This window comes from Melozone crissalis, unplaced genomic scaffold, assembly GCF_028551555.1.
Source record: "Melozone crissalis strain CALT ecotype California unplaced genomic scaffold, PUWL_Pcris_2 ptg000004l_1, whole genome shotgun sequence".
NCBI classification, from domain to species: domain Eukaryota; kingdom Metazoa; phylum Chordata; class Aves; order Passeriformes; family Passerellidae; genus Melozone; species Melozone crissalis.
Genome location: NW_026535782.1, coordinates 25,700,854 through 25,720,088, shown reverse-complemented (window position 1 = coordinate 25,720,088; position 19,235 = coordinate 25,700,854). Strand labels below are relative to the sequence as shown.

At 42.4% G+C, this 19,235-nt stretch overlaps 1 protein-coding gene across 1 annotated transcript in view; it reads right to left on the bottom strand.

Annotated features, from left to right (window-relative positions):
• Positions 1 to 418: 418 nt before the first annotated feature.
• The window catches only part of HMGA2 (high mobility group AT-hook 2), a 107,817-nt gene continuing 89,000 nt past the window's right edge, over positions 419 to 19,235 (bottom strand). Inside the window, exon 5 of the mRNA XM_054276547.1 lies at positions 419 to 1,016. Within this exon, the coding sequence (XP_054132522.1) occupies positions 969 to 1,016 (48 nt within the window). The 3' untranslated portion in view covers positions 419 to 968. The remainder of the gene's footprint in view (positions 1,017 to 19,235) is intronic.

Sequence of the window (19,235 nt, the reverse complement as noted above, 5' to 3'; positions counted from 1 at the left end):
AGTGGAATTAGTAGAAACTAAGCAAAAATCTGGATTATTTTTCTTCAGATAAATTTATGATTAATTTCTAGGTACCTTTCTGTATGTTTTTAAAGACTTTTATCAATAAAGACTTATTCATTAATGGCTTAAGAGTGGTGTCAGTCATTCTTATTTCCATGGAAAACTCCTGGCTCTAAGAAAGCCAACTCCTTGGCTCCCTATTATCCAGATGATAAGGTCTGTTCATTTGGTTTACTACTGCTTGTGCTGATATGTTTGTATCTAAAACTATACAACGTATCTTTGTCTTTCTTCCCTTTTGCAAAATGAAAGTACCTTTTTCATGTTGATTTCTTTCTTCTGATTACCAGCTGAATGAAATGAAAAATCAGTTTTCATTTTTTTTCCCAAAATAATAGTAAGTCTTAAAAAAAAAATCAAGTAAAAGTCTACAAGAAGGTTACAAAAGAAAAAGAATAGTATCTATCCCCTATCTTTGGTGTTCTAAAACAGGGAGTTCACTAAGTAGGGAGTGGGTTGCTGGAAGTGTTGCAAGGCATGAGTGTTACACACCCAGCCTTTCCTATTTCAATGCCCATTACAATGACTATGTTAAAAGTTTCTTGTTTACACGCAGTGCAGTGAATGACATAAACCTGATTTGGAGCTCTTCTTGACCCAGTCACCCTTACTTAGCAGCTCAAACAAACTATTAGTAGGTTAGGAAAAAAGAAAACAGTAATTAAAAGTTGCATCGTTAATCTGTGTCCCCTTTGTGTTACAGCAGTTTTTCACTAGACCTGGGACTGTGAAGGGATTACAAAGAAGATGATTAGTCAAATCCTTTTTAAGGTTATGTGATTTTTTTTTTCCCCCCAGGCAAAAGTGGAAAGACCGTGGCAATAGAAAGTAAGTGGTCAAGGCAGTGTCTTCTCCCTTCAAAAGACCCAACTGCTGATGAGGTAGAAATTGCATGGTGTGATGTCCTAGTCTTCTTCTGCAGATTCTTGTGAGGACGTTTCTTCAGTCTCTTCCTAGAAAACACAAATAGGAAGGATAAATACCGTGGTGACCAGGCATCTTAGGCTGCCAGTTCAGCTGTCCCTCACACAGGTGACAATTACCTCTTGAGCTAATAAAATGCCCTTTACAGTTCCTGTGATGTCCCAAGAAGCCACCCTGGGGAGGAAGGGAAGGTACCCTGCTCTCTGATCTCCCCACCTTGCCTTGCCAGGTTTTTCTTCTACTCCAGGAGATGTCAAGAAAAAGCATTCTGTGCCATGCTTTGTCAGAGGCCTCTTATGGCCAGCAGACATGGGCAGCAAGAAAATGGAAAGCATTTTTAGCACATATCCAATCCTAAGCAGCTGCTCTGGGAAGCCTTCTCCTCCTCACTGGCCCTAGTGCTGCTTCATGTTTGCCTTCAGCAAGCCTGCCCAAATGTGATGTTCTTATTCTGCTTTTTTAAACAAATGTTCAGTACCTTTCAGGTCATGGGTGGTGAACTGGGGGCAACTAACATTTCTAATAAAAGGGGCTGTCAATGAAAAGCTGTTTTTTATCAAACACTGAACATCATCCCCTAAGACAGCACGTGAAAAAGATCTAGGAAGAAGAGGAATTCACCCCCTCAGCCAACTGAGACCTTTGAAGAATGACCAGCTTAAAACAGCTTATAACAGTCTTCATACTTTAATAGATTTGATTTTCCACATGGCTTCATTTTGTCTGGGTGGCTAACTGACACAATTTATAACTCCCTTCCTTTCCCAGGCCACTACAGTACACCATTCAGCAAAGCTTGCCTTAAAGCTTGCCTGCCTTATACGACCAAACTTCCATTCATTAGTGTTTGAAACACCTCAGCTGTGAAGGGCTCCTAAATGCTACCATGTGTGACACTGCTGCAGAGGAGCGGCATCAAGGAAAAACACAGTGCTTTAATCATAGGCCACTGCTTACTGCAATCCCCTTTCAAAAGGCTTCGACCTCCCCCTGCACCTCCCTGCAAGAAAAGGCCAAAAGAAAGCTGTAAATCCAGGGAATAAACATAACTATAAATGAACGGATGACAGCTTAAAAAATATAACCATAGCAGCATCAAGCCATGAGATTTCACACTGGTTTTGTTTAGTCTGCTTTGGGTTATGTGGGAAAAGTGAAAAGCATGAAGGAAATACCCCCCCCCTTCCTTCATGCCCCCACCCCTGCTAAAGCTTGGGCCTCAGATATTTAGGCCAGTAGGTTTATACCTCTTGACAAGGAAACAGGCCATGACCCTGGGGTACTCTCTTGAGCACCAGGCACAAAGAAAGATGCAGCATGATCAAAGCCGTGGATAGAGCAAAGAGAGCAAAATCAAGTGCCAGCTGCCCTCTGACCTTGAATTTTCAATTCTTATATTCCAGATGACACTGATCTATCATACAGATGAACAATTTTTTCCTCACAACAACTACTGTCCACTTGTAGCTGGTTTATATTCACAGCACTGGAACAAAAATGATTCTCAACTCATGAAATGATCAAGCAAATTTTACTCTGTCTCTGGTGGCACTGGGGAAACTGAGCTCACACTCCATCAAATCCCATTAATGCATAATGCATTTTTCCTGCTTATCTTCTGTGCAGAGCAGGACTGTTACAACATTTCAGTGAAGAAGAAAAATGGTATTTTCAGGCACCTACCAGAGGGCTAATGTGGGCTGCATGTGGAGAAACACAGCAAAATATGTCGGTTTGAGCCTTGGTAATTCAGAACTCAGAATGATTGTGGCAAACCCCAGTTTTGCCTCCAAACCAAGTATTTCAGTTAAAAAATTACTACTGTGGGTTCTGTACTCTTAACATAATACAGGTAGACGTGTTTTGGTATTTGATGATGATCACATGTTTAATTTCTTACAGTGCTGTGGTCAGCCTCTGATTATCATTTCCTGGAAGACGGCAGCACACGTGTGGGTGCGGAGCGGCAGCTCTCTTTGTTTTATGCTTGGCTTGTCAGGAGACTACTGAAACCTGATGAAATCATTTTTCCATGAAGGTAGACTTCCGATCACAAAGTAAGAAGGATGGGGGAGAGGCAAAGTATGTGAAAGGACATACATCAAAGCTCAGCCAGGGTGGCCACAAGAGAGCTCTTTTTAGTTAAAAAGTTGTCCACTCTAGTGATTTTTACTATGAATCTCACAGTATTTTTTCCCCTAGTAACCCTTGCTGCAGTGACCAAGAAAATAAATGAGAATCTCTTCCTTCATACACTTATATGTGTTCATGTAATGAAGGAAGCTTCTCTCACCTGCACATGTATGTGCAAATATATGTACCTGTAGTATTGGGAAGGATGAGAAACTAAAAATCGAGCTAACACACACCCCCCCACCCCCCCCGATATGGAAATAATAAGCTAATTATTAAAAAAATATTTGAGACTGACAAACTTCAAAATCACATCACTGTTGGGAAATACTTTTTTTATGAAGAAAAGCTTTTCAAAGGAATCAGATTGTTCATTCCTTGCAAAAGCCTACGATGCCTCTGTTGCAGATGAGTGTTTTAAGCCAACCTATCATGTAAGCTTCTTGTCAAGACACTGATGGAGACATGACTGCTGATCTGAAGGCTTACAATTCAAACAAAGGGATACTACAAATAAGACATATATGAAGGGAGGCACCTAAAGGAAGAAGTGAGTAGAGGTTCTGAAGGACAGAGTACAGATGTATATTGCAGGAACAGAGAGGGACTTTTTGCACTTGTGATAAACTGGTTGCAAATACCAGAAGGTTGTTCAGCTGGGATCTCCGACCCAACTTCCGCCTCTACAGCACCCGCCACCCCTGCGCACACACTTTCCAAAAGATGGAGGGTGGAGCAGGCATTTTGGAAACTGTGTAACCTTTGGAAGTTGAAAACCGGCTCTGTGCTGAGTCACTTCAGCCAGAGATTCACTGAAGTGCTGGCACTGTCAGGGCACTGGACACCTCAGGGGAAGGATGCTTACCAGTAGTAAGCACCCTCCAGGCACTTGCAAGCCCTCACAAACCTGCCAAGGTCGATGGCACAGCCATCTGTCATAGTCCCCGAGTCAGAAGTTGAAGGAGGAACTGGGGCTGGAATTAAATGCTTTCTAAGTCCAGATGTGCTTCCAATAAATTTGAAGAGAAGGGAACAAATTAAGAAGGAAAGCATGGTCATTAGAGCAGACATTAGAAATCCAAGTCACTCAAAGTGTGATAGTCACGCAGAACATAAATTCAGCAACACCATCACAGGATGCACTCAGCAAAGAAGCAAAAGTTTTGGGTTACACGGCAGCTTTAATTGAGGGTGTTCTCACTTAGGTGCATTCACTTTAGTTGTGGAGGCAGAATGGTGACAGGTGTAAATTGACCATAAAAGTGCATCGACCCAGTTTTGCCTTGAACGGCTGCTTCCCAGGTTATTTGTTTTCTGCTGCAGCAAACTAGTGAGAGGTTGGGCCAGCAGACTGCAAAGAGAAATCTGTCAAAGCTTCAAACCAGGCTGGATCTGGCCAACAGGGAAGCCACAGTCGCGAAGAGCTCAGGGAGCATAGGACAAATAGTTGAAGAACAGGGTGAGTATTCATATCCATAGCTCAGGCTTTACTCCTGCTGCTACGACAATATCCCAGATGACTTCCCATGCATCCATGTGTACATCCCCATACATGTATCTGCAGGGGCTGATTGGCACAGGGACCAGCTGCAGAGGCAGTTTCACTTGGCACACTTGGTCATTCATGGGTCCCACAAATGGATATGTTTGTCCTGGACATAGCATGATGTTTTATGACAAAGGCAGCACACTCAGCCATATCCACCCTTAGTTGCTGTAACTGCCCCATCAGACAGGGAGTGATAGGGAGCTGGTGTCTCTCCCAAAACAGAGCTGCAAGGTGGCTTTCTCCAAAGCTCATAAAGGAGCCTTTTCCTGAGGGGCATCATTGGCAAGGCACTGGCAGATGTGGACACTGCCACATCTCTTCTCTCACTGAGGCTGGCCTCCCACAGGAGAGAAAGGACAAACTTTGCAATGACTCACAGCAGGTATCTGCCTTCAGAAGGGCTACTCTGCAGTGGACTGGGATCACTGTTGTTAGCCCTGATTTAACTGGTGAAGGTAACAAAAAAGGAACAGGAGGCAGGACAGCAGGTTTCAGTTAGAAGTGCTGTCTGCAGCCAGTATGTTTATTTGGGCTCGCCAACACAGAATTTTGAAATATGACAAACCTTAGTGGGATCTGGTTGCCTGAAGACAGCACCTGGTGCTGTTTTCGATGCCCTGGATATCTCATCTGGTAAGATAAGCCAGAAAGGTGCTGGTCTCCTGTGTCATGCCCTCCTTCTCTGTGTGGATCCCTGTGAACCCCTGGGACACCTGCACAGAGCAACTGTGGCAAGATGTGTGGACCCATGAACCCTCTCCAGAACTATGAAGTTGAATGTCTCCTTTGGAAGTCTCAGCACTGTGGAAAAACAAACTGGTACCAGACTATTTTCAGTGGTGCCCAGCAACAGGACTCAGAGGAATGGCCATAAACTAAACCACAGTAAGTTCCACCTCAACATGAGAAAAAAACTTCATCACACTGAGGGCAGCAGAGCACTGGAACAGGCTGCCCAGGGAGGTCATGGGGTCTCCCTCTCTGGAGACTTTCAAACCCAATCTGGACATGTTCCTGTGTCACCTGCTCTAGGTTACCCTGCCTTGGAAGGGGGTTTGGACTGGATGATCTCCAGAGCTCCCTTCCAACACAAATGATTCTATAATTCTGTTATTCATTGCTAAACCTCAGAGGTGGGACCATCCAGAATGGAGATGTGCCACAAACGATTGTATTGAAATGTCAACGTCTTTTCAGATCAAAGTCACCCCTGATCCCAAGAGACTTCTTTCCCACGACTCCCTGTGCAGGTGAAATGTAACTCTACCTGCTGCCCAAGACCTCTATTTGGTGACCCAGATTTGGCTGGTGCAGGCTATTTTTTCCTGAAATTTCAAGCAGCCAGTAGCATCCTAGTGGCCTGAGGAACAGTCATACTTAGTTTGGTCAATGTATGTCCTCTGCGATTTTTTTTTTGGTGGACACCCACAAACTGATAAAAGCAAAACCTGATGATGAAATAATTGTTGGGAGGAGCATTTCCCCACCTGTAGCAAGGTAACTGTGGCATTTTTGTAAAAATGTTTGTTCTGTTCTAATACCCTGGACAAAACTTCAAAGTCTTGGCCCCATGAAACTCACTGGCAATTCACTTTTTTCACCTTCTGCTCATGAATTTCTGACCTGCAGATTAAAAAACTAAAACCCATTTTGAAAAGAACTGCAGGATCACGGTAATGCTGCATATGGAGCCTCTGAATTTGCTACAGCTTTTATTTTATAATGAAGTATTAGCTATTGGCACAGATTTTGCTGGCTGCTTTCTAAGCCCAAGAGGGTATGCTTGAATAGATATGTCAAAAAGAACTGCTGACAAGAGCAACTTGCAAACTGTGGACCATTGTCTGCTGTTAACATGTCTGAAATTCCCTGGCATGCAAGCTAATATTTTCAGAGGAGTCCCTGAAATACAGGGATAGGAATAGATGGCTTCTAGAGCAGAGGCCAGGGCTCCGACTGTGCCCAGCTGAGACAGTCCCATCCCTACTGCTCCACAGCCAAAGCACCAAACTGCTTTAGAAATTCTTACAGCACTAACAGACACTCAGTGCAGGTTTGCTCTGTGTGAAGCTTAGGGTGGGATCTGCTGCGTCGAGCTCTGCACTCTCTGCAAAGCACACTAACGAGTTCAGTGACAGGTGTCACTCAGCAGTAAGGCAAAGTTTAACTCCAGAAGCTGGATTCAGAACTCAAAGTGTTGCAGGTATACTTCACATGTCACAGTGAAAGGCTTTATGAGTGCAGAACAGATCACCATGACCATATACAGAAAAGGCCATACAACCCTTCCAACTGCTGGATTAAAAAATTATTTTAAGGAATTATTTCAGTACAGAAACTCTGTCTCTAAACACATATAAGTCAACCAGACCACAAGCAAGCAATTGCTGTGCACTGCAGCTGCTAGCATGCTAGAAGGAGCAAAAATTCTTTAGCTTGGTGCCTAACAGGACAGTCAAAAACTGGCTACAGAGCAGTTCTGAGACACCCTGCCTTCTCCTACCACTGTTTCTGCAATCATTGACTAAGTCATGGGACAGCCCTGGGAGCTGTAAGCAGGCAGGTTCCCCTCCAAGGAAGTACAACTTTCAGTACTTTAATGACATTAAATATAAAGAAAGAGACAAATAGAGAGATGCAGCTTGGGGTTGAGATGCAGGGACTAGAAACCAACATTCTTGTTTTAAATGTGTAAGTTCCTATTGACCTAGCCTCTAACAGCCCACTTTGTTATGTAAAGATGTTGCCCTTCAAAAGAGCACAGATTTGGCCATAGCATGATGGCAAGCAATATTTAGATGCCAGCAAGCAGCCTTGCTGAGCTGCTGCTTAACTTTCCTAATGCCCAAGTGCTTGCTGGTGGGCATGTGCAGAGCTACCCAATACTCTTGTGAGCAGTCTAAGGGCTATAAGGTATCCTAAAGATTGATTTGACTTAGTGATTTCCTCAAAGTTTTCACACTCGGGAAGGCAATGAATAATAAATAGCAAAAATAAGGCCTTTTAATTTTAATAAAATTGCATACATGTACGCAATAGCACTGTATTGGAAATTCACACATGGACTTGTTTTGAAATCCCCATGCTCTCTGATTTGGAGTAGATATTCAAGATGGGTTTTGGGTTTTCTACCTTCTAGGAAGATGGCTCTCCCATAAACTTTTGTGCATGGAAGAAGAATCTTTCTTCTGTTAAAATCAGTCCACTTTTATATAAAAAATCAGTTATTCTGTGAAAGACAAAAATGGAGTAGAGAAAATAAAGCCAAAACCTGACTCTCTCCTGCAGGTCACCAGCCTGTGGTTTTTTAGCAGCATAGTTAGTAAGCAAATTAAGTGCGTCCTCTCCTTTTAAGGCTGGAATAGCAGTGTTTGACTAGCAAAAAGGCTGCTCATGGGGATTTCTGGATAATACACATCCCCAGCTGTTGGAGGAAGTGAACTAGCTGAGGCAGCTGAGTGAAGTTGCTGGGGCTGTGCTGGGACTCAGCTGGTAGAGGTCAGAGAGAGTTAACCATCCTAACACACACAGAAACCACTACTACAGATCCTCTTCCTCTGCTGGAGGAAGTATCTTGCCAGCCCTGGCCAAGTTTTGGTCCTTAAGCAACAAGTTTAGATAACTGGAGGGGACCAAGACATTGCTTAGGAGGATTCCCATAGGACAGGACAGGAAAGGACATTCCTCTTTAAGTTAGAACAGCTTACTTAAAATATAGATTCAAGTCTATTCTTCCTGTTAGATTAAGGGGGAAATAAAAAACATTTCTCCATCTCCTAGCTTATCTCCCACTAGGACAACTGTTTGATATAATGGAGTGAGTGATAAGGAATCTCTCTGGTTACTTTGAGAGAAAGGGCTTATCTGACACAAGAGTTTTAAATCCAGGAGGGCTCACACTGAGAACTTCCAGAAACAGGAATTAGTCTGACTGACATTTAGTTAAAACCTAAATGTACCTGCCATAGGTTCTGCCTCTCAATTTCTCTTACAGATGATCTTGAATGGACCTCAGATTTAGGTGGCCAACTTTGCTATGGATTATAAAGCAGCCCTGAAATTAACTCAGCAATGAGGTTCCTGCAAGGCAGCAAGTCACTCAGTGCCAAAGCCTGTGTGGCTGAAGCCTTTTGAAATTGAGACTCAGCTGTCTAAGTTACGTCAGGCCAGATTTCTTAAACGCGTTTTGGCATCTGACTACAGCAAGTGCCTTTTTGACCTAAGCAGGTCAAAACACTTTGAAAAAATCTGTTCCCCATGTGATTAAAAGGAGACTGAAAATTTTCAGCAAAATCTCAGTACTAGTCAGAAGAATTTTACAGGAAACACCATTTAAAGTCTGCAAAGCACAAACCTAAAGTGAAAATGGTGCTTGAAGCAATTGCAGGTGCTATGCAACACTGACAGAGATGTATTTTGTCTTGGAGAGCTTCAACCCTACAATATATAAACATTTCTGGTGGGAAGGAAATAAAATATTAAAAAAAAGAAGGCAGCGGTGCTGTTAGAAACATATACAACTGAGCTGGACTGACCCCAACTTTGAGAAGCTGCTCTTACAAACCTCTTGTGGATGCTGTAAACTGGAGGAATGGTAAACTGCTCTGCATTCACAGCCAAAATCCAGACTGGAGCATAAGGCAAGCAGAGGCTGTAATAATAGTCTCTAATCACTAATATTTGTGTCCATAATTAGTTGAAAGAAGATGGATGCCAACCTTAAAAATTCTTAGACTTGCCTAGTTCACTGAAATGCTGTGGGTGACTGTGTTAGCTCTACTTTCTTGTGGCACTGGAGATGGAAAAGCCCAAAAGGCTACTGGAGCCCACAGAGGTAAACCTGAGTGAATCTGCCTTGAAATACTTGATACAGCACCAGTTTCTCTGCATATTTTATGCTGAGAGGCAGAGGAAGGATTACAGCAACGGTCTCCCAGAATGGGGTAGGGAAACACTACTTTGAGAGGCTTTGAAATGGAGGTCAAACCCACATAATTTACCTTTTGCTCCTCCCTCCCCCCCCCCCCCCCCCACCAAATATAAACCATGAAGAAGAAAATAAAGTAAGGCCTGTTATATTTCTATCTCTTTTTTTTCTCCCCCTAAAAACGACCACTTGTTACAGACAGGAAGCAACTGCCAAAAGTTGTTCACCTTCAATCCTTTATCACTTAAAAAAACATTGCGGCTCTGACCACGAAGCCACTGGCAAGAGTAGTTTGGGGAGAGCTATATATCTACAGTGATAAATAATAAAATAAAGCATCTTCCCTTTTGAATCCCAGCTGAGAGATTTTGCCAAGTGATCAAACTTGTCTGAACCTCGGAGCAGCAGCTTTGAAGTAACAAGAAAGAGATTGAAAACTTGCAGCCAAGAGCCGCACACACCTCATTAGGGTCCAGCCATGCGGGGAGGCCAAGCAGCAGCCGCCGGGCCCAGCCCCACGTACCCTCTGGAAAGGGGCTGTGGGAAGGGGAGATAAAAGCGCCTTTCACAGTGGAAGTGCACTGGTGACACTTTTACGAGCGCCAGCCCCGGGGCTGAGCGGCCCTTGCCACGCTGCCCGTGCAGCCTCGGCCGCGCAGGGCGCATGGGCTCGGCCGCCGCCATCCTCGCTCTCCACGTCTCCCCTGGCTTTTCTCATCCCTTGCTTTTTTGTTTCTGAACGAGTGAGTTTAGCATACAGGGCTCTACCTTCCCCTGGCCATTCTCAGAATGGCCCTCCAAAATGAGAAACATATTTCTTAAAGATAGCGAGCCAGGTTCCCTGAGCTGGTTCAGCACAGTTCATATGAGACTTTCTAGTATAATTTAGAACATGATTTTTAACAACAACAACTACAATGCACCAAAACAAAAAACAAAACCAAAAAACAAAAAAACCCTAGCCAAATCAAAACAAAAACATTAAAGCTTAACAGAGTTGTAAAATGCTTCAAAAATGTCTGAAGATTTTGATCATGGATTTTGCCACACAGACACTGGCAAGGCTGCGTGCTTCCAGCAATGCAGAGTATTTAACTTAGAGAGCTGAGGTTCTGGGTTTAATTTTCAGTTTCAGACTAAACAGCAGGTCTGCAGTGAAAGGCAGGCGACAGCTCCTGAGCACAATGGGGCAATGGAAATGCTTCTCTTGCAAACTTTACTGATTGTGTAACCATGGAGCACCTCTTCGTGCAGACGAAAAAGCAAAATCAGAGACGTTCATGTTGGTTTTAATAAACTTCCCCCATCCCTTCCCTTTTTTACTGCAAGAATTCAGCTGCTATTTTATTATGTAATGCTGCAGGCTAAAAATATATCCCTAATTTAAGCCACCTTGCCAATAAATCTACAAATACCAGGTAATCCAAAAAGGGTAGTTATAGTTTAATGACAAACTCTTCTTGTCATCTTAATATGTTCAATTCCTAAAGGATTTAGAGTGATGCATTTAAAGGTTTTTTCAACTTCTTGAATATCTCACACTCTGAATCTGGTGGAAAGTGTGAGAAAGTTTGGCCTCCTCAGCACAGGGCAACGACACAGCTTTTCTAGATCAGTCTATGCAGCGATCCACAGGACAAAGGTCTTTATTTCTCAAAGCAAGATAACCTGATTCAAAGTGACTGAGGGTCTCAAATTTAGTAGATACTGATAATTTCCTTTTGATTATAGAATCTTTTGTGGGAATTTCTTTTCCAATTGAACACATATACATTCTATAATCAAATCAGAGAAGGTATCCTGGTGGAAATGTATGTTCAAAACATGTTTATTTTACAACTGAGACAGATTTACTGCCATTTATACTTCAATGTTAATCTATTCTCCTGCGCAACCATAAAAAAATACCAACATAAATTACAGTTAATGCCTCACTATATAACACAGTTCTCAGGAGACTATTGAAGCGATGTGTGAGCCCCCCAACTTACTGTAACTGTGTCTTTGCTGTTCTGAATCCAGTTTCCAGAATTTGCTTCAAAATAAGCCCGAGAATCAGGGAAGGGGAGGGGGTAGAAGCCATTCACTACCCTGAATCTGATATCTCCGGGGTCCTAGAGCTCACATGTTCTTTCTTTCCAGACTCAAGTCTGGTTTCAATGGAGCTCTCATTTTTCTTCCCCCTAATCCTGCCGTGAGATCAACCATTGGTAACTCTGTGAGAAATTAAATACCAGGATGTGGGAAATCTGAGATCTGAATTCAAGCAGAATGTGGGTGATTCATTTATTTCTCTCCTTCTGTTTTCCCATGGTTGTTGTGTGGCAAGTAACTCTTCAAACCTGAGATCAGAGGTCAGCCCTGAATAATGTGACTACATTGACAGAGCAGAAGAAAAGCAAAAACTACACTGGCAATATTATATCCCTCTCTAATATAATCATTAGCCATTTCTAAAGAGAGATTTCAGTCAATGTTTTCTGAAAACATTCTGGAATTTCCAGAAATGCTTTACAGTGGGATCAACAGCAGAACTCCATCACACTGATGCTCACCATCTGCTGGAGCAGACTTCATAAAAAATTTAAAATTTCTTGTATTGGGATCCCAATGAAAAGAGAGACAGTTTGCTATGGTGATGTGACTGCTGACTGCTACAATGCCCAACAGTCAGGCAGGGGTTTTTAAGGGCTTTTTCCTTCCTCAGTTTGAGAAAGGAAAATGTATTTGTTTAGGTTCTGTAAGGATGAGCTCAAGATGCTCACAAACACTAGACTGTGCAAAGATTTAGATCCTTCATGCACTGTTTGGCAAAGTGTTGATGTCTGAAAACCACCTACATACTTCTGTAGCGTTCAACATGAAGTACCTAGGACCATAATTCTCACTGCATGGTCTAACATGAGGTTGTGATACTCCTATACTTCTTACTGTCCACTGTCACAGCAGTCACATGCCTACAATATCCAAGGAGCAATCAATGACCATGAGCTCTGAATGTGCCCCCAGACTGCACCTAGCCTGTCATGGACTGTTTGTCGTCTGTGCTGCTTCACTCCATCTCAGCACTAAGGAACAGTACAGTGAGAGCATCAATAGAAATTTTATAGAATAGAAGCTCCACCAGGAAAAATGGTTTTAAAGTGTCTATCACAATTGTTTCACACTGATTATGAATCCTTCACCTGAGTTGTCCTCTCTGAACTGCAAGGGAGGAGGCAAGCTCATAGGCTCAGCCTGTCCATCCTAGCCTTAATGTCTGGCACAGGTGTCACAAGCTGAGGGACTGCCCAGGGAGGCCAGATGTCACCCAGGGGTAGCATGGCAGCATTGATTTCAAGGAACTAAATTCACAAAATACTAGGTTACCCTGGTATTTATCCAGAAAAAAAAATACGGTCTTCTTATTGCTTCTTTCCATAACATGTTTAAATATGGTAATAAGGACTGAGTATACGGCTCTTTTTCCTAGCCAAACTTTATTAGTGCTGATGGGTGAAGACTGTAACTATCTATCTGAGCATATTATTTAACAGAGAAAAACTGTATTTTCATTGACCTTAACTTTGATTCTATTTGCGCTTACCTTATTACATATGCATCACACCATACATAATCTTTAAAATAAAATTTGCAGCAGAATTTATATGCTGAATTGGAACAGCAAAGATAGAGCAATTTCCAAGAATGGTTACATAGGTCTGTTTCCCATGTTATTCAGTGCAGCAAATGAGCAAGGATACAACCCTGAAGTATCTGTAGTAATATTTAAGTCAGGGAATAGAGCATCTTTCAGTGGCTTCACCTGGATGTGGAGGAGCAACAACAATGCAGACCATTGAAAATGCAGAGCCCTTGATGAGAAGCTCAGGAACCAAGCTCTCACTAAAGAGTACTTTCCTCCTGTGTAGCCTTCTGCTCCACATCTTTGCTAATTAGCATTTTGATTATTTTTATTACTGTAAGTCCACAGAGTGATCATGCTGGTAGTTTCAGCTTTCTGAGTATCAGACAGGAAATATCTTAAAATAATCCTTATTTTCTGGGAGTAGCCATGTGCTGCTGAGAATGCTCTATGTCTCGCATGTCTTGTATGAAGTCAGATACCCAAGTTTTAGCAGCACTGACTCTTGCGACTCTTGAAAATCTCAGCCACAATATGTAGCATGTGTATGCAAAAGTAGCACTGTTTAATTTACTCCTGACTGACACTTTTTTAAACACTGCTCAGCTATGCTCCTCAACAGTGTTTCCCAAGTACACACCACAAGCCCTTCTCTTCTGGCTACTATTAGTGAGACTTCAGTTTGTGTCAAATCAGAGCCAAGTTCAGAACTGGAAGGAGTTCCTCCCTCAACCCCTTTTGTGGCCACAGCTGTGGGGTCAAACACACAGCCACTCTGCCCACAGATATTGCCTGACCACCTCAGGCTTCTTCCACAAGCAAGGAGTGGGGAGGGAATAGATAGGGAGAGGCTGAAGAGGAGTGTTGCTGGCTTAAGGGAAATCTTTTAGCTCATCCCTGCATACTCTGGCCTTCTACTACCAACTGCAACACCCACTCCCTCTGCTATGCAAGGAGTGGCTCAACAGCTGTAGTCCCTGAAGTTTTACATCCCTGCTTTTAGGATCAGGTCCCTGAGATAGTCCCTCACAAGTCAGGAAGAAAAAAAAATATCCTGCTAAATCTGATTCCTTTTCTGTCACATCAGATTATAAATGCATGCACGTTGATCACTCCCTTATGCAAGAAGGGAGCATAAGCACCTCAGTTTTAGTGGAAGGGGAATCAAGGCACTGTGACACTTGCCCAAAATGGAATTTACACAGCACAGCTCTCAGAAATAGTGGTTTCAAAGGGAGCTGTGCTGTCCTGGCACAGTGCTGACTGAGCACCTCTGTTCCTTAGGCACTGCATGGGGCACAGTGACAGGCACCTTAGCCTGCCTTGTGGACCGCAGGTGCATTAAGCAAGGGGATGTAAAACACAGTCAGCATCTACTGTCAGAATTACATATCTGAATTTAACAGATCTGTGGACTCAACCAAATCAAATCATGCTTCTCCTGCTTGATCACTCAGGCTCTTTGACCTTCAAATCCTGAGCTGCACCATGTCTCAGGTTTAGGGAGCAGCACTAGGAACACTTCTCTCCTGGCAGCCTGGAGAGCTTGCTAGGATAGGAAATGGGACTGCTGCTGAGGTATTTCCAATTTTTGAGTCTTTAAAAGTGACTGAATGACTAAACATACTCCTGTTCTTGAAGAGTTTTTTAATCCATTGATTTAATCCAATCAATTTGCTTAATTTGTTTACAGACAAATTTATGGAAGTAGCCATCACAAAAATGTTCCTCTATCATAGCTATGTAGTAAATGACAATCATAAATATTTAAAACCTTAGCTACCTTAGTCTTACACTGATTCAGGTATTCAGGCATAGCATCATTGAGTTACATTATTTAGACTCTATTCAGAAGTTATGTCATGTAAGTAAGAAAATATTTTATTTCAGATACACCTGACCTCTCTTTCTAGCCATCATTCTTTAGCCCAGGTTAGTACTTCATCTGTTCATTGAAGCAGTAATTGCAACTTCTATATTTTCTGCCAGATTCTTTTTCTTATTTTACTTCAAAAAACAGCTGTTTTGTTGGGATTTTTTTAAGTTATCAGACAAATTATTCAGTGTCTCCCTGTCACAAGAAACCCCTTATAAAAAAAAGGGAAGACTGAATATGTCTTCATTTGGAAACCACACCAGTTTCCACCATTTTGCCTTGAAAAGAGAAAGAAAGTAAGGATGTTAAGCCCAGTACCCTCCACGAAATTCCATCTACTGCATCCATGAAGAAAGCATCTGAAGAAAGAGACTCTCCTTATTTCCCATAAGCCACAATACATGTTTGCCCAGGATGTGTTCACATGGTACCAAGAGCCTACAGTACATTAGAGGATTTTCCAGAGCGGCCTATGTAACACACACACATTTATCCTGTGCTAAAGTACAAAATTACACGCATTATTGGAAAAGAAAGTTTTACCTCTCCAGGATATGACTTTTTGGGAGTTCCCCTGGGAACTTTCTGACTCTCCTTATCAATAAACACAAAAAAAGTCCATGAGACACAAGGTAGCTTGCTGAATGCAGTGGAAAGAGCAATGAGACCCCAGGGCACTAGGTCAACTTCCAGGGCAGAGATTATTCAGTATTTCTACAGTCAAGGCTCAGACTGCAGCATTCCTGGGTTCACAGGACACAGGGCGGCCTTGGATAATGGCATTCACTCTCTCAGATGTGTATGTGCACCTGCTTGGTGCCATCCTGTCTGTGACATTGGAAGCTTCTTTTCAACCTGTGAAAGTGGATTTCTGGAGTATTCCTACCACATTTCTGTCTGCCATTTCCCAGACGGGAAAAGGATAAGTTCACATATGGTGGCTAGCAGATACACAGAAGGCCTGAAGCTGGTGTAAGTGCAGCTTTATTGCAGGGCACAGAGAGGTGATGAGGTATGTGCTCCCTGGCCCTACTGGCCGGGGCCTGCCAGCACGTTGGCCCCGCCACACAACCACCAGGGGCCCCAGGCTCACAGTCTGCAACTCTGTGGCTGCACACGAATGTGTGACCCACAGGTGTAGCTCCTGGGCTGCAGAGCCTGTGTGATGCTTCTAGCATTTACTGTGTCCTACACTGAGTAGACATATGCAATAGATGCACTCTGAGGTGTGTGTATACATCTATATCTATATCTATATCTATATCTAATCTATATCTATATCTATAAATCTATATCTATATCTATATCTGTATCTGTATCTATATCTATATCTATATCTATATAATGATTCACATGCATAACTTTATTGATACTACGCTGAGAAATGAGTAGCAGGAAAAAATATAGGAAATCCAGATCTTCTTTCCTGTACAAAATAAGACTACACTTTTTAATGTTTATTCTTGTTGGATTTGATTATTTTGGACATTGTTTTAAAAACATCTACTACATTTAGCATTAGGTAGGGAAGTATGCTTTACTTGTTCTTTTGGTGTACGTTTTCTGTACAATTTCTTGTGTACACTGTTCTACGTGTACTCTTCTGACTGATTCACTTTTATTCTGATCTACACACCATCTTTCTGAGTGGTATGCTGTCTTTCAGACTCAGATATAAAGAATTTCCAAGGATTTGAGATTTTAAGAGAGATAATAAAATTTTCAAAGGGCTGTTCTATGATAAAAAATAAACATGTCCTGTTTCCAGAAAATTTTGATCATTTTCATTGTGTTTTCCTAAGAACATCTATTTCCTTCCTATTACTTTAGAGTGTAACTTCCCCATATGGCTGAGTCAACAGCTGCTACAAATTGCTTAAAATGAGGAAAGGAAGAAATTTCTGTTTGGACTGTGTATTTGCACACCTCAGTAAAAATATTACTATGTCATGACTGTAAGATCCAGCTGTACATTCTTTAGAGACAGAGCAGATTTCAAAGAGTCTTATTTTGAGGTTCAGGCAAATATCTACGTGAAAGTGCTAAATTTACCAATGTCACGCAGTTATGCTGGCTCTTTTCTTAATTTCCCCAAGGAAGTGTGAGAGTATGCCTCAGTGATCATCACAAAGATGTGAACAGACCACTTTATTCAAAGCTTCATATTAATGACATGGGTGTGTAGATTTCCAGTGGGTTTTACTGCTGCTATTTACTCTCTGTGTGATGGTAAATCCTTAGAGCTCTGGCAAAGTTTAAAGATACTGCAGAAGTTTACATAAACATCTGTATGGCCCTAAACTGGACAACTGATACCCATGAAGAGATTTAGAGCATGGCAGTGCCCTGCATGATGCTTAAAATCTGGAAAATAGTAATAGGAACAGAGCTGTTATTTGCAAAATGAGAATTTTATCTGGTCTTATTGCTTCTGTACTTGTAAAAGTGACACAAACCCAAGAGACATACTTGCTAGCAACAAGAACAAGACTAAGAGTGATGTAAACTAACACTCATAAGAAATCTTTCAGAATACACATGAAATTCAAAGCACAGGAGACCACTCAGGGACCAAGTGTGAGCAGGAATTTCTGCCACTTTTACCAAGGAAGGCTCACCATCAACCAGCAGTTCTTGACTGTAACTTCTCACAGTCCCTACCAATGAAGAAAGTACACATTTGTAACTTAATCCAGACTGCCACATGGTAAAGCCATCTGGGAGGATATTTTGAAGGAAACAGATGGAAAAGGAAGAGATTCCTCTGAATGTAGTATAAGATTTACATTATCCTCCATGAACTTCCATGTAGTCCCCATGTTTATATAATTTATCACTATTTCCTTAGACAGCTCAGATTAGAAAGCCTGCATGAGCTCATGTTCTTGTTGTTAATTCAGAGTTTGAACCTCTCTACTTTAAAGGGAAATTAGGTACTATGAAGAGAAATCAGAGAAAGGCAGCCAGACCTGAGTGAAAACCAGCAGCATGAAGTTCTTGATCATCCCAGGAATTACATTGTTTTACCTCTCCTTCTTTCAGCCTCGGGAAGACACTTGCTCACAGTGATAAATTTTTGTTCTTGCCATGCACCCATAACAGCAGAACTGCAATGGTGTGGTACTGCAAGCGTGAGAGCGTGGCCTGTTAAAACCAGGAAGGGCTGAAGATAAGTTCAGTGATTTCACTGAACATCCCTTCGTCTAAAGATTAAAAACAGAAATGTTGTCTGTGGAAAGGCATGGCATATAAATAATTTAAGGTGTTCTTTCACTACTCAGTTGTGGTAACTGGAGAGATCTAAACAGACTTCTCTCTCCTTTCATGTATTCTTCTGTGGCTCCTCACTTTCTACACAAACACTTCCACTACTAATGGGAATGTCAAAAGGCTTTCTTTTCTCTGTCTCTGCCTACAGAGATGCTGCTGAGGCACCACTGTAGCAGCAGTGGCATCCAGCTGGTTGACACACGCTTCAGCATCCCTACCAGAATCACTGCTTCAGCAAACGGTCAGGAAAATCCATATGGGGAATGCTAGTGCTTCAGTTCAAATGCCTACATCATTTGGCCATCAATTAAATCTGTCATTACTTTGTTCTGCTACAAAACAACAGAGTCCAGGTCCCCTCTTTGTCCTCCTACATCCCAGCCCAGCTTCAATCCCAGATCTTTCTTCCTTTCTTGCATCCAGGCTTGCACATGGTTATTGCACAAACAAAGCACTTGCAGGAGTCAGTGCCTGGGCAGCTTGGAAACCTGGCAGCATCACAAGGCCCTTGGCAGGAATGGTTTCTGCTAGGCTAGGCTACAGCCATCAGCTGTAGACCCCTTCTTCCTGCTGACCTCAGTGGGACTGAGCTCTGATGCGTGCCAGAGGAAAAGGCAACATTAGCAGCTGCCCGGGAGTCTCTGCCTCCTGGATTTGCCTCCTCTCTGCAGCAGGGCTTAGCCTCCCTGTCACTCAGGTGCCACAGAGGAGAGAGCTGGCTTTATGCCCACCTGCAGGTTTACTACCATGTTGTAGTAGGAATAGCCTGATTGTAGCAGTAACATTTGAAGGATATAAGCAAGACATGGAGAGGAAATATCTTCTATTAGAAGAGCTTGGTGCATTCTGAATTGTGTGGTGCAGTCAG